Source organism: Nasonia vitripennis, chromosome 5, assembly GCF_009193385.2.
Source record: "Nasonia vitripennis strain AsymCx chromosome 5, Nvit_psr_1.1, whole genome shotgun sequence".
NCBI lineage: Eukaryota > Metazoa > Arthropoda > Insecta > Hymenoptera > Pteromalidae > Nasonia > Nasonia vitripennis.
Window position 1 is genome coordinate 4077947 of NC_045761.1, and position 25768 is coordinate 4103714.

At 46.9% G+C, this 25768-nt stretch overlaps 1 protein-coding gene across 2 annotated transcripts in view; it reads right to left on the reverse strand.

Annotated features, from left to right (window-relative positions):
* LOC100678942 (suppressor of lurcher protein 1) overlaps nucleotides 1-25768 on the reverse strand; it is a 166612-nt gene that overhangs the window by 13247 nt on the left and 127597 nt on the right. For both annotated transcript variants that reach the window (XM_016988296.3, XM_031931677.1), the window contains exons 10-11: nucleotides 2705-2891; nucleotides 1968-2158 (exon numbers count right to left, since the gene is read on the reverse strand). In XM_016988296.3, coding sequence (XP_016843785.1) covers nucleotides 1968-2158; nucleotides 2705-2891 — 378 coding nt within the window. The remainder of the gene's footprint in view (nucleotides 1-1967; nucleotides 2159-2704; nucleotides 2892-25768) is intronic.

A 25768-nucleotide genomic window follows, 5' to 3' on the forward strand; every position in this document is an offset into this window, starting at 1 on the left:
ATTAAGAACGTAGATCCAACAACAATGTACACACACACACACACACACACATCTATAGATACGGGAATTCGTTGGAGTACACTTGTGCGTTTGCTTCAGTATATATAGTCGAAAATCAAAGAAGCCCCTATATCCCGCGCGCAAGTTCGAGCGCTTCTATATCGACTGTATAGCTACACACACATGCCCGAAGGTTAAATTCGCTTAAAGTAAACGAAACCCGCGCACGCTCGCAAAAAAAAACCGACTACACAGAGAGAGAGAGAGAGGTAGAGCCTTCGTAATTGAACCGAGAGCTCAAGCTCGGAGGGAGCGAAGGAACGAAGGAGTTGGCTCGTCGAATCCGTAAAATTGATAAAGTTTTCGAGGGAAGTTTTATAATACCTTGACTGCGCGGCCTGAAGAATGTTCGCGCGTGTTATACGTGTGCACAGCAGCCGCCCCGCCAAGCTCCGTTATACGGCCTGGCAATTTATGTTGGACGACGATTATGTCCGCTTGAGCTGAGGGACACGGCTGTGCTACGATGTGTTGCTGTGCTTGGTATGAATTTTTTCCGAACGAACTTAGGCGTGTAGCGTGTATTACACGAGTTACTCGACTGATATATTGCCTCTGGGAGAAATCGAAAACGCAGCCCTTTGCACGGCACAACAGTCGAAGAGGACGTTAGGACGTTCGTTTAAACATCAATCGAGTCCCGCCGGCCAAGTTTTAATGCGATTTTTGTACACGAATCGAGAGTATAATATTCCGCCGTTCGCGCCGCGAAATTGCGAAAACTTGTCCGCTGTAATTCTCAGCTCGCGGGAAAGTCGCGCATAAGATTTCTCATAGTCTCTCTCTCTCTCTCTCTCTCTCTCTCTCTCTCTCTCTCTTTCTCTTATATGCGCGCGTTTTCATCAATGCGCCGAACGCTTAAAATGATTAAAACTTCGCAGCCATCACGCCGAGAGCTTTCAGCCTCTCGCGAGTTTAAAGTTTCGCAACGAAATCTCGCGGCCGTAAAAGCAGACCGCACGTACAACGTAATTATGTACACACAAACGGAAAAAGGAGGTGCTGGGACGCATTATTCCCGGCGCTATATACATTTCTAGATATAGAACGTAACGCGCGCGTCCCGGGACAGCAAAAACGTTCCCTTTGACGAAAAGCTCGGCCCGCGCACAGCTCCTCGTTAAAATCCTCTCTCCCTCGCAGCTGACCAAAAAAAAAGGGAAACGAAAAGTATAAACATTAGCATATACGCACCGCGAGCGTTTTCGTGAAAGTTATTGCGCGCGTTTAAAGCTCTCGGCAAGTTTCGGCTTCCGGATCAGGCTGATACGCCTGTGATACGCAACACCGCGGGATGTTTCGCTACACCATACTACGCAAAAGGAGCTCCTATAGCTGCAGGGGCGGGGGAGGTACGTGTATTCGTGCGACGCCGCAGGGCTGCTCGTCCGCTGCAGCGTTGTTATCCCAAGTTGCTCGCCGAGAGCTTTAAGCGCAGCGTAAATCCATCGGAAAGTCTAGGAGCTGCTTACAGCCACTCACTGCTGTTTCTCTTGCCGTGTCTCTCTGTGTTTTGCGTATTTCGGCTGGCTCTTCCACGAGACAAATATTTAGGGGCGAGAGACACGCTGCTTTATTGGCCACCGCGCGGCAGCTCGTCCTATACTTTCGGGCGCAGGCTTTGCCTTATTTCGCGCGCTGAGCGTCGTAGGATTTGTTAGGATACGAAGACACTCGAGGCACATATGCATAGTAGCGCGGGATTTCGCGAGACTCGCGACTAACGAGAGACTCGACTTTCGGCCGCGCGATGCAACTCTGCGCTGAGCTCGTTTCGGAGACGATTTTTTTCGAGCAGAAGTTTCCGTATAGCTAGCTGAGAGGAAAGTTCGCCCCGACACGAGAATACGCTCAGAAGCTGAGCTGTATGCGAGTTTTTATCGGCGATTATGCGTAATGAGACTTACTTTCTGTGAAGGAGTAGGTCGCCTTGAATCCGCGCGAGTGTCTCGACGAGGTGAGGCCCTCGAACTCGAGCAGCATCCGGGGCCCGTTACTCATGAGCGGCCTCAGCGGCGATTCTCTGCAGATGGCCTCGGTCTTCTCCCTCTGTCCGTTTATGTACACGTAGACCACGAGCGCGTCCGTCGACTCGCACCTGTGGAACGTATTTTTCAATGTTGTTGTTTACCATCATATAAACGCAATGTATTTAGCTCTCGAAGCTTGGGTACACACGGAGTTAATGAGCCGCGCGGACTATCTCTGCAGCCGAAAGAGAATTTCTCGCTGTAAATAGTCTTCTTATTCATCCTCGAGTCTAGTTGAATTTCGAAGCGACTTTGGAAACTAAATAAAAGGCCTGATCAAAGCTAGCGAGATGAGATGGCCTGTGTACGCGCGCGGGCGTAAGTAGATACGTTCCGCTCTGGTCGGACGTCGGCCCTCTTTCTCTGATGCACGTTTCAACTTCTACCAACTCTTACTCCGGCCGGTATTAATGTAAACTTCTTTGCGAGCTAGCGCTCGATTCACTCGATTTTCGCTGAGCTTTACGATTCAAAAAGTCGCACAAGCAGAGGACGAATAATTAATAGACACGGCGCGATCGTTATAAAATATAGATTTATACATTCGCGAATACAAATAGCTCTCATTTGATCCAGACGATCCTGCGAATTATTAATCATCGGCGTATACTCACTCTTTCGTGCCGCTGGGCGATCGATAGACGTCGAAGTCGTGGAAGATTATCTGCACCCGCTCCTTGCCTCGACCCTGAAAGTCGTAGCTGCACCTTGTCCTCGGCGGGTAGGAGTTCGGATAGCCCGGCGAGGTGAACATGCCCGACTTGGTCGTATCGCTGCTGAACACCATGTTGCACGACGACGCTGAAATGCAAAGCGATGGATGGCTCGTTAGTTGGGAATCAAGCTCCTCAATCGACGCTCGGATAGTCTCAGTCGTTCTAGCACATACACACACACACACACACACACACACGTATACCGTAGCTCTCGGACTGTCTCGAGGGCCGATGGACGGGATGAAAATAAGAATTGACTTTCCAAATTAGAAGAGCGGCGCTCGTTTTGGGTAACGTTCGAAAGCGGGATAGGTGACCAGCGCGTCACTGCCACGTGTGTACCGAAAAGTCGTTCGGCCGTCGGCTGATCGACGCTGTACGCTCGATTAGATCCCAGAGGGAGTTCGGCGTTTGACGTTGGCTCGTCGACGTTTTTTTTCCTTATACGCTGCAGTAGCCAATGCATAGACGTACGGGATGCGCATCTACGCGTTGCTTCGTGCGTACTTTCGACGACTGCGTCGCTATCTCGAAACAACTTTTCCAGTGCCTTATATGTGGAGACGCGAGGCTTTGAGCTCGTTATTCTGTCTCGCTAGCTAGACGACTGGCAAGGCTGCTGTGCAGCGGCTTTATTTCACTCCCTCTGCAGCTGCTTTTTCTCTCTTTCTGCCTAGACCTCTTGCATAACGCTCGATGACTTTGATCACGTTTCGTCGAGCTCACGGGTTTGTTGTTCCGATTCGTGGCCACTTCAGGTGACTGTATAACACGCGAGTTTGCTTCTTTTTATCTATATAACTTGCCCGACGAGTTATAGGCAACTGCGCTTGATTTTTCGAAATTCGGTACAACATACGCTGCACTTTTACGGCTATCAACGTATCGGAAATAACTTTTAGTTGTATATTAACGCGCGGGCAGACGAATACGCAGTCCGTTTGAAATTAATACACTTGATTATATGAAACGAAATTACTCTTTCGAGTATACAACTCTCGATGTAGTAGACGTTGCACGAGCGTTGAACAAGCAAACATTTAATTATACAATGAATCAATCACAGATATGCCTGCGCATGTCGAAATACGCCCAGGCATATCAGAGAAACGATGTGTCAATATAAACGAAACCATTACCGTTAACATTTCGTCAGAATAATTAATAACCTCCGCAGCGCTATATTCCAATATACACAGCTCTGTATACTCACTGCGCCACACATCTGCGCGTACTATCAAAGCTTGCTAGCCAGACATTTTTGCTTTGTGTACGCGCGTCTGTGTGTATACGCGCTGTACATTATTATACCGCACGATGTGCACATCAGCATTTATGCGAGCTCCCGGAACTCTGCTGTATCGGTGCAATATGTTTCGGCGCTCTCGTGTCCGCATGTGTGTGGCTACGTGGTTTCGTATATAGCCAGTAGTGGATATACACGTTTGGAGAAACGGCGGGGAATTCCGATTGCGCCACCTGATTCGAGGAAGAGAGATTTGACAATTTAATAGCGAGCGAGCGTCATTCAAGAAGGAATTCACGACATTACGGCGGGCGCGTTATTATTCCCCTGCTTCGTGTACAATGAGACAGTAATTTCGCTACGCCCACTCGTATACATATTTTCCTGTATATATATATATATATATATATATGAATTTTCGAAAATCGCTTTTTCCCGCAGCACTCGCTACACGCCGAGAATAACACATTCTATTATTCCCGATATCGGGCCTATAACTTGGCGAAAACGATAGCGTGCGCGCGTCCGACCTTCCCGGCATTCATTTTCGTCAAGTGGACGTAACGCTTTTGTACGTGACTCGTAGGGGCACAGCCGAGAAGCGTGAAGTATATACGTATAAGGAAAAACGAGGAGTCGGCCGCTTGCGATTCCCGAAAGGAGAGAGTCGCCGCGCACGGGAAATCGAATAAAATCCATATGACGATTTTATACGCGACAGTAGTCGTCGGGGATATCGGATTGTCCCGAGGGCAGGATTTATGGCCGGCTCCCGCCGCCTCCAGCTGGAACGAATTCCGCGGCTTGTATCTTCGAGTCGTCGGCTGTAAGGGGCTCGCCCCTTCTCTCGCTCCTTATCCTTTTGAAAAGTGGCGCATGCCGCGAGAGAGAGAGAGAGAGAGAGAGAGAGAGAGAGAGAGAGAGAGAGAGAGAGAGAGAGAGAGGGAACGCCAGGGGAGCTGCTGGGGAAATGCGAAAAGCGGAAGAAAAGCGCTTCCGACCACCGGATGCTCCGTGTCGCCGGGAATAGGAAGCGGAGCTCGAGGCCCAGTCGAATTTAATTTAATTCTACCTTTATTTATGCCCTCTCGTCTCGAGGCTCTCTTACACTATGCATATGATTTACGCGCGTATAAGCAATTGTGTTGTTTTCGTCAACTTTTTGAGGGAGCACATACATCGTATTAGTGTGGAATGTAATTTATAACGTTGGGGGGAAGCGTATATTTGGTTTGGATAAAGCGGAACGAAACCGAGCGGAACTTTCTCAGTGCGTGTACGCGTGTACCGAGTTGATGAGTCCAAAATTAGTTTTAATGCGCCGCGCGGCCGTGTAAGCAGCTTCTATGTGTGCATAGGTGAACTCGGTGGGTATATTACATATTTCAAAAAAAATTTTATTTGCTGCACAAACACGCGCTCGCGGTACATATATGCCGGGAGCAAATTTTAATAAACATCCAGCGAAAATTAACTTGATTTTAACGTAATTATATAACGTGCAACTTTGAATATTCAATTATACGCCAATTCCTCGTTTCTCTCGCTCGTGGGAAACTAAATACAGGAGCGACGCGCTGCAGCAGCATGTGATTTTATTCAAATTAATTGTACAAACGAATCGATAAATTAAACGCCCATCACCCGCTTGATGGACACGGTAAAAGGTAACAGTTGGCGCGCCAGTGCTGCGCACTTGAAGAATTCTGCAATAAGCAATGTCGGTCGCGAAATATACGGCGCGGATTATTCAAATCTAGATTCGGAATTCATTTATTAAGCCGGCTAGGACAGTTCGCGTATCTGTATATAGCTTTGGTTTTAATACGTGGAAATTAATACCTCCTTTGTCATCATCCCTCTCGGGTATTATATACACGTGGAATATGCGAGAGGGTTTTTTCGATGGATTTCTTGCGCCATTTTTTGAATTTAAAATTTTAATTGCGAAGAGATATGGAACACGAGATGTACACTCGTTATATTAAACATTTCTCTGCGCATTATCAGCTTCTCTTTTTCAGAAATCGACTCGACGATCAATCGCGGCGTACGTCCGACAGAAGTATTTTTATTTCGTATTGATTACTTTGAATTTTCTTCCCCGTCGCTGAGCGTTTGCGGGGGACGTTAAAATGAAAGGAGAACATATAGCCGAGTGAAAAACGCCTTTTGAAGCATATCGGAAAAAAGTCTTCAAACCGGATTCCCGCCGGTCAATTTAATGATGAAAATGCTCGACATAGTAGCGGAAATCGCTTGAGGGAAATTAATATTCACAACTCTTTTCCATCGCTAAAACCGAGCGGATCATTTCTCATTCATTTTTCTGAGCTACGCATTGTTCGTTTATTCGGACTCGTGGAAACGCGGTGTATAAACTTTTCGAAAAAGTAAAAATTTCTCATAGAGAAGTTGACAGCGCTCGGAAAAATGCTTTCTCCTCTGCCTCTATTATCTTTTCAAACGTGACCCTTACACATTCACTGAAAGTTCCATCAATCCAACCAATAAAACCTCGTGGTCCCGTCTCCTATCGCCCATATGTCTCGGTGGAATACTTGGCGATTCAGGTCCACGCCGTGATTTTTTCACCTTCGCACCGATCGACTCCCCCGCGTACACACGCTATACAACAGCGATGACGTCGCCGCCAGGGACAAAGATCGAGTCTCGAGGAAGAGCGAGCACATCAGTCGAAATGAGATAAAACGGAATGAGAGGCGGCTTTTAATTTGCATTCATGAGGACCGCTGCTGCTGCGCGAGCTTCAGTCGCCGGCGAATTCCCTGAGAGGCATCGGCGACTATATATACATCGCGAGGCGCTCTGTTATTCCTGCGTAAATAACGTCGAGCGAGAGGGACGACTGCGCTGCTCACTTATGAGAGTCGAGAGTGACGAATGAGCTCTGCCGTGGCAAAAGGAGCGACTACTTAATGCGAGAGTCGATTATTGAATTCATCATCCGTCGTCGATGCTGTGGGGAGCTTTTGCGGCGGAGGAGCGCAAAGGCCGGGATCGTTTAAGATTCCTCGTATAATAAAACGATCGAACGCGACTCGAAGCTGCATCAGACTTATATTGCTTTCGTTATTTTCGTTATTTCCTCGTTAAATACCGTCACACAATTGGCCGTCAATTACGTCGCATCCTGGATACATTTCGCCGCAGCGGTTTCGTTTACAGCGCGTCGAGTGCCTTTGCGGCGGAAATTCAATAATCTTATTGCGAGGCAAGGGTGTTTCGGACGACGAGTCTCATGCATATAAACATCCATTCGAACGAGCTGTGCGACGAGGCCCTCATCGGCAGCCAATCAACGAGACGCGGCCACACTGAAAAAAAAAACACAGCCATTTTAACTTTACTCACACCAGTAATCCGTCATTGTACGAAGACTCGCCAAGATTACCCTAGAGTTCAGCAGTTTTAAAGAATCAGTTCGGTCGTTTTTGCTGGTGTCCCGCGTAAGCGACCAATTTTACGAGTCGCGACTCGCCAAAACTACCAGTGGCACACCGTTGTTCTTACTGAACAGTCGTTACGGTGGCAGAACGGTTGAAACTACCGGACTTTACAGCAGAGACGACTGTGTTTTTTTTTCAGTGCAGTGTGGCGCAGCTGTCTCTTGAAATCCTCTCCTTTTTCCCTCGCCAGCTCTCGTCTTGTACCGTCGTCGTCGCTGCGCAAAACAGGATTCCGAGTATACGTTCACCACTGGCCCATCGTTACGGCATACGTAATGTATCGCGTCGTCGTCGTCGCGGTTTTGTCATCGCGCCACTAGGCGACGAACTTCCGGATTGCGCGCAAATGCTAAATAAGGCTGCTAATGAAAAGGCGCACGTTTAATCGGATGACCTGCCCGCACAGAGTTATATACGAGTACGTTTAGCGGACGAAGATATAATTTAATTTACGCACGAGCGCGGGATCGCTGGCGTGTAAAATTAATTGGAATCTGTTATTACGCGCCATTCGCACTGTGGAAGGCTTGCATACACATGCACATGTATACGCGGGGTGGGGGGGGGGGGGGGGCGCATTTCGCACTCCATTGCGCCGGCGAAACGGCTCGCATAAAGATAATTATCGGGGACTCACTTATGCCATTCTCGCAAAAGTCCGCTCGCTCGCGCGTATTCTGTAATTATATAATCAGCCGGGCGGCGACTGCGAGGCTGGGTTATCTTGTATAGCGCGCAAAATTTTAGCGATTTTCGCTAATGAACTATACGCTCTGTCTCTCTCCTGGAGGAGATTATTAATTGCGAAAATATCGGCAGCTTACTCGCCGATTGACGAAATCGCAAAAGATCGAGCTTTTTGCAACACACGGTCTAATTGGTATATCGACTCTCTTTTTATTCCTCTTTTGAAACGCGCGTCGATGTAATTAGGTATAGGAGGCTAGCTCCGCTTCAATTAGTCCAGCGCGTCGCGATTTCGGAGTACGAGAGAGGCTGTGTGTCGCTCTCGCGTAATTGAAACGCCGGAAATTTATTCGGATATCGCATCCACGAATTTCTCGAGTTAAGAGAAGCCCAGTTATTATAGGTATAAAGCCGAGGGTCGTCCGGCTGGAGAGAAAAACAAGTCTCAGCTCTCGTGGAAAATATCCGCGCTTGAGCGCCATTATTGCGCATTCATTTTCTTTATTAAATTTCTCCGGCAGAGCCGCGAGAGCGAATTTGTCTTCCTCCTTCCCTCTCGATTCTCTCTCTCTCTCTCTCTCGTAGCTGCAATGCAGGCAGTGAAAAAAGAGCCGATGGCGCAGAGCTGAAAAAAGTAGGGGGACAGCGCCGCATCGAAAATTACGGAAATTACGAGACACACAAAAAGAGTAGATATAAACCGCTCTCCCTCTCACGTCTCTCCTATCAACGGGCTGAAATCACAGCCTTGGTTATACAGTGCGCTGCAGCCAGCTATATAGCTATCCGGCCGTGCTTACGCTGCGCTGCTGCAAAGAAGGAAGGCGCGGCGAGAGAGGAAGCAGGAAGGAAGGAGAGGAAGGAAAGCAAGGGCTGCCGCGGCGGCGTCGCCTTCGTCGTCGCAGTGAAAGGTTACGGCAGTAGCAGGGGCGGCGGCGGCGGCTGCAGAAACTACTTAACGCGAATGCAAAATGGAACATTGGAACGGTAACTAATTCCGAGTGCGCGGCGGCGGCGGCGCTCTGATTTATCGGCTTCCGCCTCGCGCGCGATTCTCATCGCCTGCGCGCGCGCGCGCGCTCAGCGCATATATAGCTATGGAATCTCGACGACGACGAGAGAAACTATACTGCGTCGTGTGCCCCTCGAGCTGTCTCGAGATCAATTTTCTTCGCGCGCTGCCTTTTTTCCATCAGTAGCTCCTTTCTACTTCTGCCAGCTTTCTCTCCGCGAGAGCCATGTTTACATTTTTCAAGCGCATAGCGCCAAGAGCGAAGCTCCATTAGCTAATGAGCCAAATGTATATACAGTGCGGAACGGGAATAAGAGCGAGCGAGAACTACGGGCAAAAATGAGACGCGCGACTAATCATATTCCGCGTTCTGAACCGTAATTTATCGCGCGTGTGCGCATATTCCTATACAGGAAAAAGCGCTTGGAACGCACCGCGTCGAGTTTTTGTCCCGCCGCGTGTGTATATATCGGCTAATAGACGTACGATGTCGCGCACGCGATGAGAATAAGTTGTATCAGAGCCAAGGCTCACGGCGTGTTAATTAAAGTTTGCGGATTTCGTATTCATATCGCCGAGTCGCCGCTCGCTCCGAGATAAATTCCACGTCGGAGACAACGGGAGAGAGATAGGCAGACTTGTCCGTTGCCGCATCTGGTGTGTCAGTGTTTCACGCAAATTACACGGGGAGTTACTCAGAGTTATTAAAAATAGACTTGATTTAAAAGCCAACACGCTGCAGATAGATCTCGTAATGGATATAGATCCCGACGCGGGAGCTACGGCAATACACACCGCGTGCTCTGATTATTGTTGTCGTTTCTATTTTTTTTTTTTTTCATTTTTTTGTGTACACAGGATGGAAAACTCGAGAGAGAGAGAGAGAGAGAGAGAGAGAGAGAGAGAGAGCGAATTTCTATGGGAAATGTGTCAGGCGCACAGTCTCGGGGAATCAGTCAAGTTTTTGAAGAGATAAAACGCGCGCGAGAGCTTGCAGCGCTTGCAAGTCTGAGCAGAAGTGCGTTTGCCAAAAGGAGAATATTCCGAAAGCAGTTCTTATCGCGTGTTTTATGTACTAGTGACATTTTGCGCGCTTCGCGCGAGCAACTGCTTTTATTTTTTTATGCTTTTTGGACATGTCTTAAGTTTTGAGGTTATAATTTCTCAATTTAGAAATATCGTTTCAATTAATATCAAATTAAATTTTATTAATTAATGTATCAATTGTTTTATTATTTATTCAATTTGCATTTATATCATAAATAACTCTGTAAAAATTAAATCTATTTTAATTCGTAAATACTTTCTAGATTTTGTATTTTCGCGCCCCTTTAAGAGCAGCTAATCAAGTCTCGTTTTAGTCAGCTTCACTTTTCTCGTATCTCTTTTTCAAGAAGAGATAATATGATTCAGCGACGTATATAGCTCTCCTCTGCCGCATACACCTATATAACTTTTAATTTATAACGATCGGCGGCGACGCGAGTGCATTGTTATAAATCGGCCGCGCATTCGTCAAATGGAAGAGCGCCGCGGTGCTATACATAAAGAACACACGGGAGCGGCTGCACATGAGAAATGGAAGTTTGAAGAATTCCCGACAAACAAGTTTTAAGTGAGTTTCATCCGTTATAATAAAAGCTTCGGGCTTGATACAGAAAAATAGCCCGAGAGTAGTTCCCTCTCTCACTCGCGGCGTGTATATAAATTTTAATCAATGTATTTAACGCGCGCGCTATATATAGCAAAACTTTCCGTCCGCGGCGCAAATTTTAACGAGAGAGAGAGAGAGAGAGAGAGAGAGAGAGAGAGAGAGAGAGAGAGAGAGAGAGAGAGAGAGAACGCCTTGAGAGTCCCCATTCCCGCGAACTTTATTACTTTTTTTCTCTCTCCTCGAAAAGCTCGGTTCCCATTCAGCCGCAGGAATTAATCATCCCAATCAGTCGCAGTCAGTCTTCGCGAAGAGAGTCTTGAAAGTCCGGGAAACCGAGCGAAAAGAAGTCGCTCGCTTATCAAGATCGCCACGAGTCCTCGCAACTAGGAACACTCCGGCGCTCTGTGTGTACACCGAGGAAAAATATCGCGGTCCCGCAGAATTTCGATAGCTGTACGTTTATAGAGAAGCGAAGAAGCAGCAATAAGAGAGCGGCGACTGGAAAAAAGAAGGTGAGTGTAGCGCGCGAGCGTAGAGGCGAAAAAAGAGGAGGAAAGCGCTGCACTCACATGCACACTGTGTACAAGCTCGGGAGTAAGTACATACGCGGGCGACGACGGTCCTGCTGCGATGTAGGCGAGTTGAAGTAGTAGGAAAAGTGTATAAGGAAACCGCATTGCAGCACAGGCTTTCTCCAGAGGCCGCAGCGCGCGCCGGCTGCACATCGATCAACAAATCGTCGAATGCGGCGAGGGAAAGAGAAAAGCTCGCGCGCGCGCGTGTGTGTGTGTGTGCAGCGCAAGAGGAAGTCGAGGGGGCGGAAAATCTTTTCAATACACGCCTTCGCCAAGCGCCGAGACCGATGTCGCCTATTATTCGATAACTGTCGATGCCGCGCGAGAGGAAAAGGGGCCGCCTGCGCCGCGAGATAAAGTAGAAAAAAGCTCGATGCGTTTACAGAGGACGCGCAGACTCTAGAACATGGCTAGTTATCGCGCGGGAGAGGAGGTCGAGGAAAAAAATGCGAAGCTGGAGGTACGCAGGAAGGGGCTGTTTATACGAGGCGGAGCCGACGACGCTGGCAATTGGATTTCGAGAGCGAAAAATTACGTTATCGACTGACGCGGAGGCTTGACGGCGTTTTTTTCCTATTGCGGAGGAGAAGGAATAGACGTTTCCGGCATTTCGTCGCGTCTTGGGATGCGAGACGAGTTTTTCGGTATTGGGATCAAGTTCTGGTCCGCGATTTTGCATACACAGGATTGTTTATGTTTTTAGGCGCTTTTAAGAAATAGCTTTCACGACGAGTCGAGGAGAAAAGTGCGTTGCTTTGATATTCGGCGAACGGCAAGAAAAGCTTACTACAAGACTGCAGAAGGAATCCTTCTTTCAGCCCGCGAGGATTACGCAGCACGCAATGGACCGTCAATTTCATGCATGAATATTTCCGGGGCACTTATCGTCGAGCGATAACGGGCCATCAGCAATGAATCTTGAACGAGGCTGGCTGTCTTCGGATGAGAAACGAAGTTTCACGTCGCCGTCGAGTTGCGAGTAAATGTTTCAGTTTTTCAAGAAGAAAATCCGATTGGCGGAAGTGATTAAGGTTAAATAATGCCGGCGCTACGCGCTCAAAGCAAAAAAGAACGCTGTAATGCTTCGTGAGCACGCTCTTTGTTCTTTCCATTATATCCTCTTGCAAAGAAAATATTTCTTTGTCCGCGATTCTCGCTGCCACGTTTCTCGTTCAGTGGATTTGTCGCTGCGCAGTCTCGAAGACAATACGCTGCAGCTACGATTTTATCAATCGGCGAGATTGTCCGATGTGTCTCGAGTGGCTGGAATTTATATTGAATTTTTATCTCGCACAATGGAAGCGCTGCTTTGTAGCAAATGAACGTATAGTCCTTTGTAGCTTAAATTTTCTTATGAGAATTTTGTAACGACGACGTTACATTTACATCTGCCAAAGGAAGGTATCGGATAGACTGTGTCATTGGTCGACGGATTTAGAAGAGGTTTGATGAACAGTGAACTTCCATCAGCGCTGCTGTCAATGCATCGTCAGGACGTATAGCATAAACTTAATCGATCGTCGACGTCATCCCCGACAGCTAACAAGGGGATGAATCTCGAGAATTTTAATATTTAATCAAACACTGACACACTTGCTGAGTCGCAGAATAATTCAACGCGCAAGTCCATCGCGCCAAAAGAAATTCAAAAAACTTCCGCTACGCAAACGTCAGGCGACAGAAAAGTCGAAAAAAGAGATCGCGTCATACGGCCAAAGGCGCAAGAGCAGCAGCGTCGGTGAGATTTATTGCAAATTACCGCGCGATCGTTGGATAACGTCTCTCCATTTATGCCCCCATCGCGGCGGCGGCAGCGCGAGACTCTCGGATCGATGTCTGGATTTACGATGTTTTTCAATCGTCCTCGACTTGGCAGAACTTTCTTTAAAAAGGCCGCGCGACGCGACGCCGCCGTAATGCAGTCCTCCGTTGAAATTTATTATTTCGAGCTACGTCCCTTGTGCTGCCCGCTCCGGAAATTTCGCCGCGCGAGCAAGAGAGAGCCGAATTTTACTCGCGCGCTCGGATTTACCAAATGGCCGGCAATATAGAGTCGCGAATAAGTGTAAGTGTGTGGGACGTGTTATATCGACATTATTTATCGTCGCAGTATAATCTTTTCGCGGATAAAAAACGACGAATTTCATTAGCATAATTAACGCCGGCTCCGTGTATTGTATTGATCACGCGTCGTTCGGCGTAAAATTGAGCGTCTTTTATTATACTGCGCGTACGGTATATTAAAACGTTACAGCAGCCGTGCAGCTATATGCGCAATCAGCGCTAATTAAACGTAAATTAGCCGTCGCGCGCTTGTAACGCTCGTTATTAACGAACCTTTTTACATAAATGCGTGTCGCACATATAGCCTTCAACTATATACACAACGTCATTCGCACGTCGCTTTTATCGCAGCTCCTATACATACACTTTTTGCGCATAATACACATATAAGAAACGATATACGGTATAACACACGCGGCTTTGTGCGCGGAAACTCGAGAATTATCGAAAAGCGAGAGCCCGTTAGAGAACATACGTGTCAGTATAGCGGGGGCGTAAAGTTGCACGCGTGAAAGTCGGGCTAATTAACAAGGCGGAGCTTTTCCCCGCCCCCCCCCTTTCTCTCTGTGCTCTCTTTCGCGAGAGCGCGTTAGCAACTGTGCAGCAGATACCCCGCGTCCTTCTCGGGCTTATTTTCCCGCGTTCGGTCGCACTGCAGTAGCAGCAGCAGCAGCAGCAGCGCACTGTGCCATTATTGGCGAAACTCCGCGGAAAATACGCTGATGGGAAATTATATGTTTCTCGACGCAGCTGCGGCGCGAGCGAGCACTATCTCACCCGCGCTTTTTCCCCCCGCAGCTATATACCGAATGTTCGCACCTGTACTTTTATCGATGAAAGTGTATATATATATATATATATATATATATATGCACACACACACACACGCCAGTTTGGATGGATCGTCGATAATTGCTGGAGTTTTCATCGGAGTGAGAATTTGATTTTTGCTTTCGCGTTTCGCGCGCTTTAATTACTTCCCGATGGTCAGCGCCGCACGCGGCGGGGATGAATCGGTCCCACTCCCCCCGAGAACGTCGCGGGGAGTACAATTGCGGCGTACTCGACTATATATTATAGCCTCTCGATCTTGGCCTGGAGCTGTTCCGCGTTTAAAGGGCCGTTTTGTCTCCGGCGCGCGGAAGCGTTTCCGCCTATACTCCGTCGCGCGCGGTATCGGTAATCGATTTTCATAACGCGAGAAGCCATCGCGCCCGATCGTACATGCCATAAGCTTCCTCCTTCCGAAGTGTATGTATATAGCTAGCTATGCAGATGTATGCGGCTGGTACGTATTATATAGAGAGAAGATGCAGCGCGCGTTATTCGGCCTCAATTATTCGAGAGTTCTATACATTCGTCTCGCTTCTTTTGCCGAGGCTGCAGCGGCTCTTTGACCGGTTGATGATTCCCGGGGCTTATTGAAGTGTTATTCGGACTGAGACGGAATCTTTGGAATGAGCCTCTTCATACTTTAGCAAAATTTCAGTGAAGAAAACGCTTGGCATACGCGATGCACTTTGCGCTTTTTCAACGATTTTTCGGATGCCTTCGCCGAAGTAGGAAAGGTCGCGGTATGATCAGACGCGGTGTATCGCGCAACAACCTACGCATCAATAATAAATTCGTCCCTGTACACACACGCGCACAATTATCAGAAAACAAACGAGCAAACGCAGCCGCGGAAATAGATGAGCAAACAAAAAGCGGCTGTAACGAAATGATACACGCAGGTATACCATATGCGTATGCCGTGTGTGTGTGTACACGTAAGAAAAAGTAAGTAAAAGCAAGTACACAAGCCCGCAGTAGAGGAAACACACCTGGCGTAGCAGCATAGCATATGTATACATGCGGTATTGCACATGCATAAAGAAGCGGCGAGGTGCAGGGCGCCGGAGGGGGTTAATCGAGAATCATGGGCGGGGAATCTCGCCCTGCCTCTTTAAATAAACAAGAGCAATAAAGTAGCAAACGGAGATAGGCGAAATCTCGGCCTCGCGCCGTAAACCTGTCCCAGGGTCAATAACAATTTCAGCCCCCGCGCCGGCAGCTTTAATGCTGCGCAGGACTGCACCCGGGGACTTTGAATCATTACACACCGCCGCGGATCGAGACGAAGATACGTATATACACATGCGTTATGCGAGCTAGCTATCCACGACATCTCGAGGAGGCGACGTATAAAATGCGCAATACACACTACTCCGCAGTACTGCGCACAGGAGAGTGTACAGCTACTCGCTTCGACGCTCGAGGGACGACGCGAGCCAAGGAGGGAAGCTATATAGGTGTACGTGTGTAAGGAAGGCCGGGGGAAACAAAGAAACGGATAGATGCGCCGAGAGATCGCGGAAGACGGGGATAAAGAGCGCGAGCGTGTATGTGTCTATACGTATATGAGTAGCCGTGTGCACAGCCGAAGGAGCAAAGTCGCCGGTATATCGCTGAATAGTCGAGCGAGTGTCCAGGGAGCTTTCCTGCACTTTCCCTCTATATATACGTCTCGTAAAACAGAGAGCTAAGTATACCGTGACGCTCGCGCGCGCATTTCCCTATCTTTGCTTTTCCCTGCAGCCTTTCCCCCATATAGTAGTCCCGCCACTTTGCTCTCGTTCTATATACGTACACGAGCAGAGGCCAGAGACGACAACGTCTCGCAAGTCGAAGAAGAAGAAGAAGAAGCGGCGGAGAATAGGAGCTGGGCACTCGACTGTATTCGCGTACATTATGCATGTGACCAGCGCGAGGTGGAGTAAAAGGCCGAGGGACGGGTACCGGCTGCGGCGGGAAAAACGAGGAACTGACGAGGAAACACACACAGAGAGAGAGAGAGAGAGAGAGAGAGAGAGATAACGCGCGGCTAAATGAGATTGGAAAATGTCTCGTAATTACCTGCCGGACAGTCTCTGTATACCCTTTCTCGTCTTTTTACACATTTACCTACGTACAACACTCGCTGTTCTTCTAATTTTAATACGCTCTCGACTTTTTTCGAGAGAGGACTTTTTTACGCGGACTTTATATTCGCCGTCATAAAGGAGCTTGTGAGCATAATAGCCAAAAGCGCGCGCGGGGAGAGAAAAGCTGGCGCATCGAGTGCCATCAAGGAATCCATAAAGCTTACACCCATCGTATAAATTGAGAGAGCCCGAAACAAGGGCGAATTTTAAAAGCACTTCGCGATGGAAAAATTAAGCTTCGACTGGCAGGGCACTCGCTATAGGTTTTTCGGCTATTATTCCATAAAACACACGCAGTGATTTACAGGTTTTCACTGGCGAGCTTTCGCGCGATTTGATAGATAGCTTTTTGTTTTTCGAGCAGTAAGAGAGAGGGAGAGAGAGAGAGAGTCGGCGAGTTCTCCCGCAGGAGTCTTGCATGTTTCAGACTTTATCTACTCGGCACACGCCTAGTTCTTGCGGATTTTACATGGCGCGAATGTGAACGCTTGAAAGTTTAAATCAGCCCGCGCGGTTTTTCAATCGCGCGCGAGGATGAAAAAAGGGCGATACTCTCGGTTGTGTGCCGTTCTTTCGTCTGCATTATATCCCAGGGCGGCAAAACTCTCAACTAATTACTTTTCTATACATACCTGACGAGTACACTCATAATCCAAGCCGCGTACACGAATCTTGCCGAATTTCCTGTGGGGCCTTTGAAAATTCATGCCCTTTGTGTCGCGAGAGGCCGGAACGAGCTTTGCGAAATTAATTTGCTAACCGTACCAACTTCCGCAATATTTGCAACGATTTTCTCGCCGCCCGAAAAAATGAAACTGCGAAATAGTTGATAATTTCCCTCTGAGCGTATAGCGCTGTGTAAAGTTGTCCAAAATTTCAATAACATATAACGCTCGTAACATTCGCCTGCCGAGCATGTTTGGCAATATCAAACACTGCATTTCGAACATTAAAATTTGAATCTGTTAAATTAAACAGCTGCGGGGGGAACAGAGAACATTTTTTATGCATAATTGGCAGAGGAATTTCCGAGCGCAAAAACTGCTTAGCGAATTGTTTGTGACGAATCGAGCAATAAACAATGCTCGCCCGCAAGCCTGCGGATGAAAATTTGATGAAGCTAGTAATGAATTTTAAAGCGACGCTCGATGCAAAGCTATACAAATTTATCGAAAAAAGAAGGAATTTCTACACGCTTCCAAGATTTATGGACTAATAAATTTCACGCGCGCTGTCGTTGTTTTTTTTTTATTAAAGCCAAATAATATTGTGCATAAAAATACAGATAGACGCGACATTGATCGAGCAATAAATTAATATACGTCGGAGTTTCAGACGAAATGACAGAGTAGACGCGGCTCGCGCTCGCGATACAAATAACCGACACACATACACACGGATCGAGAGACTGCACTTCTATCTATATATATATATATATATATATGGGTAACGTCGACGGGTTTCATTATAAATGCACCGCGCTCGCTCCGTTTTTGACGGCAAACGAGAACTATACCGTGTGTGCCGTGCAAAAATAGCCGGGCACATTAAAAAGAGTATACACGAGCGGGTTGAATACACAATAAAGCATTTCTCTCTCTCTCTCTCTCTTTCTCTTATATTTAATTAAAAACATACTCCCCGTTAAGCGGCAAAAGAGACTGAGACTACTTATACACGCTGCAGGAGAAAGAGAAAGAAACGAGAGACACAAGAAGTTGTATGGGAGGGACTTGGCCCTATTTCCAAAGCCGGGCCAAGATTCTTCATATATCCGAGAGTGGCGCAAAGCTGCCTTGTTACGATGCGTTAAAAATTAATTCGTCCTGCTGCAGCGGCCGCTCGCTCTCAGGCGGAAACTCCAGCGATGAGAAGAGTAGAAGCGCAAAAGTTGAACAAACAGAGGCCGCCGCGGCCCACACACGCTCGTGCAAAGTAGGCAGCTCGCATGCGAGTTGTCGCATACACGGATACACAGACACACAGTGCAGACGTATACACGGGAAAAGAGAGAACATAAGGAGCGAACGACGCTTTGTCTTCGTTAGCGCTGAGGAGAAAGTTGAGCCGCTGTACTGCCTTACTCGTTTCTTTTTTCTCCGCATCGTCGAGCCGAGCTTCCACCTCTTTGGCTAGTTCTTTCGAAAACTTTGCCGTCCGCGACAAAGTGTTTGCCATTTGTTTCGCCGGCGACTAATGTTTGCGATATATGTTCAGCCTCTCCCCCGACTCTCTCTCTCTCTCTCTCTTACCCCCTTTGGCCCTAATCACGCGGCGCTCACAGCAGAGCTGTTTTGCGCCCACCGCTGTGACTGACTTTTCAAATGGACGTTAATGAGAAGTTTCAGAGGAAGAGAGAGATTTATGCTGCACTTTTGCAGCTGCACCGGGGGTCGTTTATTCTTCTTGTATTTGGCTAATCGTTGGATTCATCATCAGTACAGCGAGTGAATAAGCGCGTTTTATTTTGACAGAGCGAGACTCTATAGACGGACGGAGATAAGTGCGGAATGAGAGGAGAACAGTAGAGAGCGTAGCTCTTGCTCTGCAGTAAATTTAAACAAAGCCTGGAGGAGCAGCTCGAACATTTCGTCCGATTTCTTTTCTTTTCTGCAGCCCCTGCACTTTACTCGGTCGCGAAGTTGCTGCTGCACGAAAACTCTTATATCCACTTCATGCGAATGTTTCGTCTGCTGCGCTTCCGAAAGAGAGCGAGGACTTTTCGAAGAGACAAAACGACGCTAAACTCCTCATACACAACATCGAGAGATCACTTGTTTTCTCTTTCGCGCAGTGAATCTCTCTCCCTAGATTTCGCGCTTGCTGAAGGACACGTCGAGAAAAAAGAATTATTTAGGGACCGGTAGTCGCGCGATAAAAAAGAACAGAGCACCAAAGTATTCTCCATTGTAGCTGTCCCAATTAATCGCATCGCCATTATCTCCCATCAGAGATATGCACCAGCAAAAATCGGAGTACGCGCGTCCCTATAACAGGCGAGCTCCAGGGAATCGGAAAAATATCGATTGCCCGATGCATTCTACTGTCGTCCTCGTCATTTACAAGAAACCCAGTCGTTCGCTAATAAAATCGTTAAAATCCGCACCGAGCGCGCGATCAGTTACGCCAATTATTTTAAATAACGCGCGCTCGTGTGGGATCATCACATCGGACTCTGCGCTAATTGATTAACGCTCCGTTGCATCTTGGCCGGCCATTAAAATGTCCCCCGCGTTCTCTCTTAATTGTCCGCGATAAGGGGCTGCGTTAAGTGCATGAAATCGGCTCTTTTTTCAGATCTAAGAAGCGCGCTGCGTGAGCATCGCTTATATACACTATCAGCTTTTTATTGCCTCCTTTCAGCCTCATGGCATCGCAGCGCGCGAGATAGAAAACGTTATGTATGAAAAAGCGCAGGAGATTTTATGATTGGCGAGTCGCGCGTCGACGCGTCGACGACTATATACCGATGCTCGTTTCGAAGTTCACGCTCGAGTCGCTCGAGAAGAGGAGAGCGGCAACGTGATTTTTCTCGGAGTATTTCAATCGTGTTTTTTGGCTAATATTATCGTTCGATTGTAGTCTTCGAAGCTCGCTAATGAACTTTCAGGGAAATTCGAAACTTAGTCCGGAGCTCGTTCGTAGTGCGGTTTATCTTACTGGCGGGGAAAACTGCGCTGCAAAGTTATTATTTTTTAAAGTTGGCTCAGGATGCTGTACGGAGCATAGTGTCTTCGTTGCTTAATCTAGCGTATTAATTGCACCGGTTTCGTAGTTATTTCAAGCATGAAATAAACATTTTTCGCTTTGATGAAATTTCCGCTTGAATCGCAGCAAAGAATCGCGATCAAACGACGGTAAATTCCTCGTCATTAATGCAAGCACAGCTCTTCAAGCGTAACGAAAAAAAATTAGCATTCGCAAAGTCGCAAGCGATATATAACCTCTATTTACTCCTCGTGCCAGCGCGGAACACACCGGATTCAAAAGTCAAAGCGAATCGCGGACAAAAGAAGAAACGCGCGAAAAACACACACACACACACACACACAAACAATCCCGGTCTGCGGAGTCTCTTTGGCTGTAGTTACACACGTCAAACAAGTTAACGTACCAGTGCATCCCTTTGAGATGGCGTTGACCTTATGCTTACGCGAATTTCCATGTCACTTAATTACTGGAAAGCCATAAGCCGAATGAATTATTCGTTCGCTACTAAAAAAAAGTGCAATTGAGAAAAGTAAAAATATAAGTATATATCCATATAAGCTTCTTGGAACTAGCGCGCGGCTCGATCATCCAATTGAATCTGCGTCTACGTCGCGTAACAAGCATCTTGCGAAAAGGCCCCCCATCCGAGCTTCTCCACCCGACACTCGTTAAAGTCTCGCTGACTGCTGAGCTATAGCTCCTGCGCGCGTTCAATAATGCAGCTCAGAGAGTCGCTTTATTGCTCAGTGTATACCTGTATACACATCGAGCAATTTTTCAAGCGCGAGAGAGCTTCTCCCAAAGGAGGAAACTTCGAGACACGCCGAGTCCAAATAGACCGGCTCGAGCATTATTATTATACGTTATGTATAATAATAATTTTGCATACGAGCTTTGCGTCGGCGAGTTTCCGATCTCTCGTCGATTCGCGAAGCGCGAGTTAATTCCGAAACGAGAAATTTTAAACATATATCCGAAACTCCGAATATCTGTTCGGTTCCATAAGTGCGGCGGATGTGAAGGTTAAAAATAGCCCCGAAATATTAATATCCAATATTCGCCAGTATTATTATGTACTTATACAGATTGGCACGCGCATAATGCGCATTTTCGCGCAACGTGATTCACTTCTAGCGCTTTTATAGATATACGTTCGCGTGTATGCGAGAAACGTTGCCGGCACGCCGGACTTTTTAAGCGAGTAATAAAGCTTTCATGCGCTCGTTGAAGCTCGTCCGCGTAATAATACGAGCTCTGCATAATTCATATATTAATTCGCCGTGATCGAGCGCGTCACACGGTGGCTTTGGCAGTCTTGCTTACTTTTGTTTCGCGAAATTTAATCACCGGCGTTTTTGCCGATGAAAGCTCGCCGTTTGTCCGCCGATAAATATGTGTGTATATAATTCGTCGTGTTATTCTGGGCTCGTTTGGCTGTTATATTATACAAGCTCTTTTATTCGTCGACGTATGAAATCATACCGTCATCGGCAAAAGCTCGAAACCACTTTGACGTATCAATACTTTTACAACCAGTTCGCCGAGTTAAACTCAGGATCTTGAAGTGATTCTTCGGTCTATACAAACTTCTCTATACGCGCATACCGCATCAGAGCTTTGCTCTCCCTTTAGCGAAGAATAAAGGAGAAACCGCGCATAAGGTACATACCCGAGGGAAAAGAAAGGTCGGCTCAGCTCACACGTGCAGGTGAAATAGAGCCGCGCACTGGGCTTTGAAAATTGCACACATATACACCCAGTGCTCGCTCTACCCCTCTCTTTCTCTCTCTCTCTCTCTCTCTCTCTCTCTCTCTCTCTCTCTATATATATATATATATATATATATATATATATATATATATATATATATATATATAACCCGCAACGAATATATCCGATCCCTTTCGGCTTAATGACTTTCGCGTTCGAGCCAGTCCTACATTCTTTACTCTCGGCGGCGGCCCTCGCGTTGTGCGCGCGCGTTGTCGGATAGATAGATAGAGAGAGAGAGAGAGAAAGAGAGAGAGAGAGAGAGAGAGAGAGAGAGAGAGAGAGAGAGAGAGAGAGAGAGAGAGAGAGAACTTGTCGCGCGTGTGCGATACGCGCCGTAAATATATAAAGAGGCCCGGAAACTGACTTCCACTGCGGGACGGATTTATCGCGTTGCGAAGGGAGCGCCGACCGGTTAAACTTTTATGTGCCCCTCCCTACTCTACTGTATTATATATATGTAATACGGTACGCGCCTACCGAGCTTTTGTAACACCGCAGAGCATTTTGCCGAGTGAATTTCTTTCCCTTCGCTGCTGCTGCTGCTATTGTCTCTCTAGCTTGGGATATCCGAGACGGCTGTCTTTCGTATGCGTGAGAGAGACAGAGCTCTTACTCGATTCCACGAGAAGAGAGAGAGAGAGAGAGAGAGAGAGAATTGCGCTTTTTTGCATGTGGGAGGATTCTCAGCGTATGTGCGTGAATCGTTAACGAACGCGCGAATGCTTTCTCGTCGACGATGTGAAGCGAAAGCTCCGGGAATCGCTTTTTCGATAAATACCCGCGCGAGGAGGGATGATCATTGAATATTCGATTATATATACATTCCAGTGTTGACTCGCGCAGCGTGCGGATTTAATCGATCAAATACCTCCGTACAGCCTGCGAGGGCTTATGTGTTTTTTAAAGCGACGTGTATACACGTTTTAATTTTCATGGACAGTATACACGTTTCGATAATTATCATACATACGCTGATGGATATTGCAATATTCATCGACCCGATATATCGACGCGTGTAAATTGTTGATTGCGTACGTTGACACAATAATTAACGAGCTCTTGTTCTCGCGAAACGTCTCATTCCTAATTCCGGAGAAATGGCGCTTAAAAAGTCATTCTACCCCCTGCGGCGTCGAGTCAATTATTTTCGTTTGTCATATAAGTTATAAGTTCGCGGTTAGGCATATACAGTGATAGCAGACAGTGTGAAATTCAAGAGCCACTTCAACTACTTACGCGGCCTTAATGAATTTTTAGTTACCGCACGACGAGCTGCGACGCGGGCCGTGCTTTACTTATGTGCTCGAAGGCTTTTCGAGAGCAATTAATTTTAAACCTTGTTTTGCGGTGATACACACACTGTTACGGCGAATTCGCGAAAAGTTTTTCCTGCACTCGTGTACACGGCGAGCGATCTGTATATTCTCGCGCACACACGTGCGTACACCGAGTTATAATTACAACTTGTTCTTTCTGCCGCCAAAGTGCGCAGTTACGCTTTTTTTTTCCTCGCCAAACAAGCGCAGCGCGGTGCTGTAATGGGCCCGCGTAACTTGTAATATCGCCCGGGTATACGAACAATGTTCGTCGGTCACACTGAGAGAACGATAACATTGCCGTAAACATGTACACACGTTAGGAGCAATGATTGCTAATATATTCGTGTACATCTTACAAATATTTCTATACAAAACAAAAACAGTTTGTATGTATACTATAGATTTCTATAGTATACATACAAAATATTGCGGAAAATATCTGTATTCTGTATGTTAATAGTTAACATATGAATTTCATGGCTATCGTGCGTAGTGTGGCGTGCAGATGGCGTTTCTCTCCGCCATCCTCTTTCATACAAAAAATATTCTTGAGGGTTTATTTATCATGAATAATCAATAAATCATTAATAATAGAGCGAAAGCAACTGAATATACCTAAGGAAGCATGCAAAGTGCCTTTGGAATGATGTAATGTCAAAATTCAAAATGGTTGGAAAGTTGGAATCACACTCATTATTTTATCTCTAGAATATCAGATCTGGTATTTAGACCCAAAAGGCAGATGAAAGACAAAATTTTGAATTTTGACATTATATCACTACAAAGTTACTCAGCATTAATAAAATTCATACAAGTGTGTTTTCTAATAATTTTTATCTGATTACTTCATAAAGTCTATGAAAAATCGTAAAGGGCAGCCATATGTTAACTATTAACATACAGCTATTTGACATATAACATAGCTACGTTAACTATTAACATATACGTATTATTGGCTCAAATCGAACATGCCTATGTTAACAGTTAACATATATGTTTGCTGCAATGTTATTTTTCTCTCAGTGCACGCGTTTAATTACCGATTGTAGGAAGCATTTTCAGCTTGATAAATCGTAAATTAAAGCACACGCGAAAACTTGTATATTATGTATATAACATCCCGTAAAAAATCGTGTATATCGCGAGAAATTTTATCCATTTCCCAGGCTGACGGTTATGTATGGGAGCAATTTCTTTCAGGAATTCTCGCAGAGCGCGCGGCCAAAGTGGAACGGAGAATGAAAGATCGAATGGAAGCCGGCAAACGAGCTTATTAGTCTCTCGCGCTATATACTGCTCGGCTCTCCCTCCCTCTTGCACTCTCTTTGCCATACATTGCGTTAAGAAACATCCTTCCGCATTAGTCGCACCAGCTGAGAAGCTTAAACCTCAGGCTTACCCAAGGGGAAAAGTTCCGATGCTGCAGTACGACGAGACTTCAGCCAAGAGTCCTCCTCGTCTTGGAAGACTACTGCATACATACTCGTGCGAGTGCCCGTCTGTTTGCGCACACACAATTGGCCATTTGCTTAGCAACTGCTCGAGCGGCCCTTACGCGAATTCATCGACGCTTTCCCTCGTTCCGTCTGTGCAGCGAGGGAGAATTGAATTTTCCTTCCACGACTTTCGCGCGCGACGCTCCGGCTGTTTGCTCTCCCTCGCGCAGAGCGCACTGCGGGCCGCGATTATACGAACAAGGAAAGCGCTGAGCTGGAGAGAATCGGGCAGTTAGGAAAGGAGCTGGACTATACTCTCTGCTCGAGAACGGCGAGCTCGGCGAACCGCTGCTGTACCATCGCGTGGATGTGTAATAGGTGCAGTATACATTTTTTTTCTAATATTGAAATTCTCGAGAGAGAGAGAGAGAGAGAGAGAGCATCGCGGATCTTATTATTAAAATAACGGACGAAAAGTTGGGGGCGTCGCGCATTTGAATTTAAAGGGCGTTGCAGGACCTTATGTATTCAAACGCGTATACACAGAGGCAGTAGCGGCAAATCTGGTGCAGCCGGGGTTTGCGCCGCATATATAGACACGTAGATGCATACACGTACTAGCGCGACAGCGGCGGCTTACCAGGGCGTATCTGTGTAAGCCCAAGAAAATACGCCGGGATTGCGCGAACGCCTTGGCTCTGCATGCTTCCTTGCTTTTTTCAACGAACTCGTATTGTCTAATTTGGAGCTTCTTTTATGTGTACTGGGGTTTTCGCTTATTTTTCCTTTATTCTCTCTCTCTCTCTCTCTCTCTCTCTCTCTCTCTCTCTCTCTCTCTCTCTCTCTCTTGTTCCCTCTGTCTCAGTTCCGCTGTTCCGCTCGGCGCGCACGCGAGAGGCGCAGTAATTTGCCTCGTTTCCGCGCGGCGATATTGCGCGCGGCACTTTGAACCTCTATTTATTCACCGGCAGCATTTTTCTGGCGTTTATTGCCAGCGCTTTTCAACCATTGAGAGCAGCCGGAGAAAGAAGCGATGATTGTATTTCTCCGAG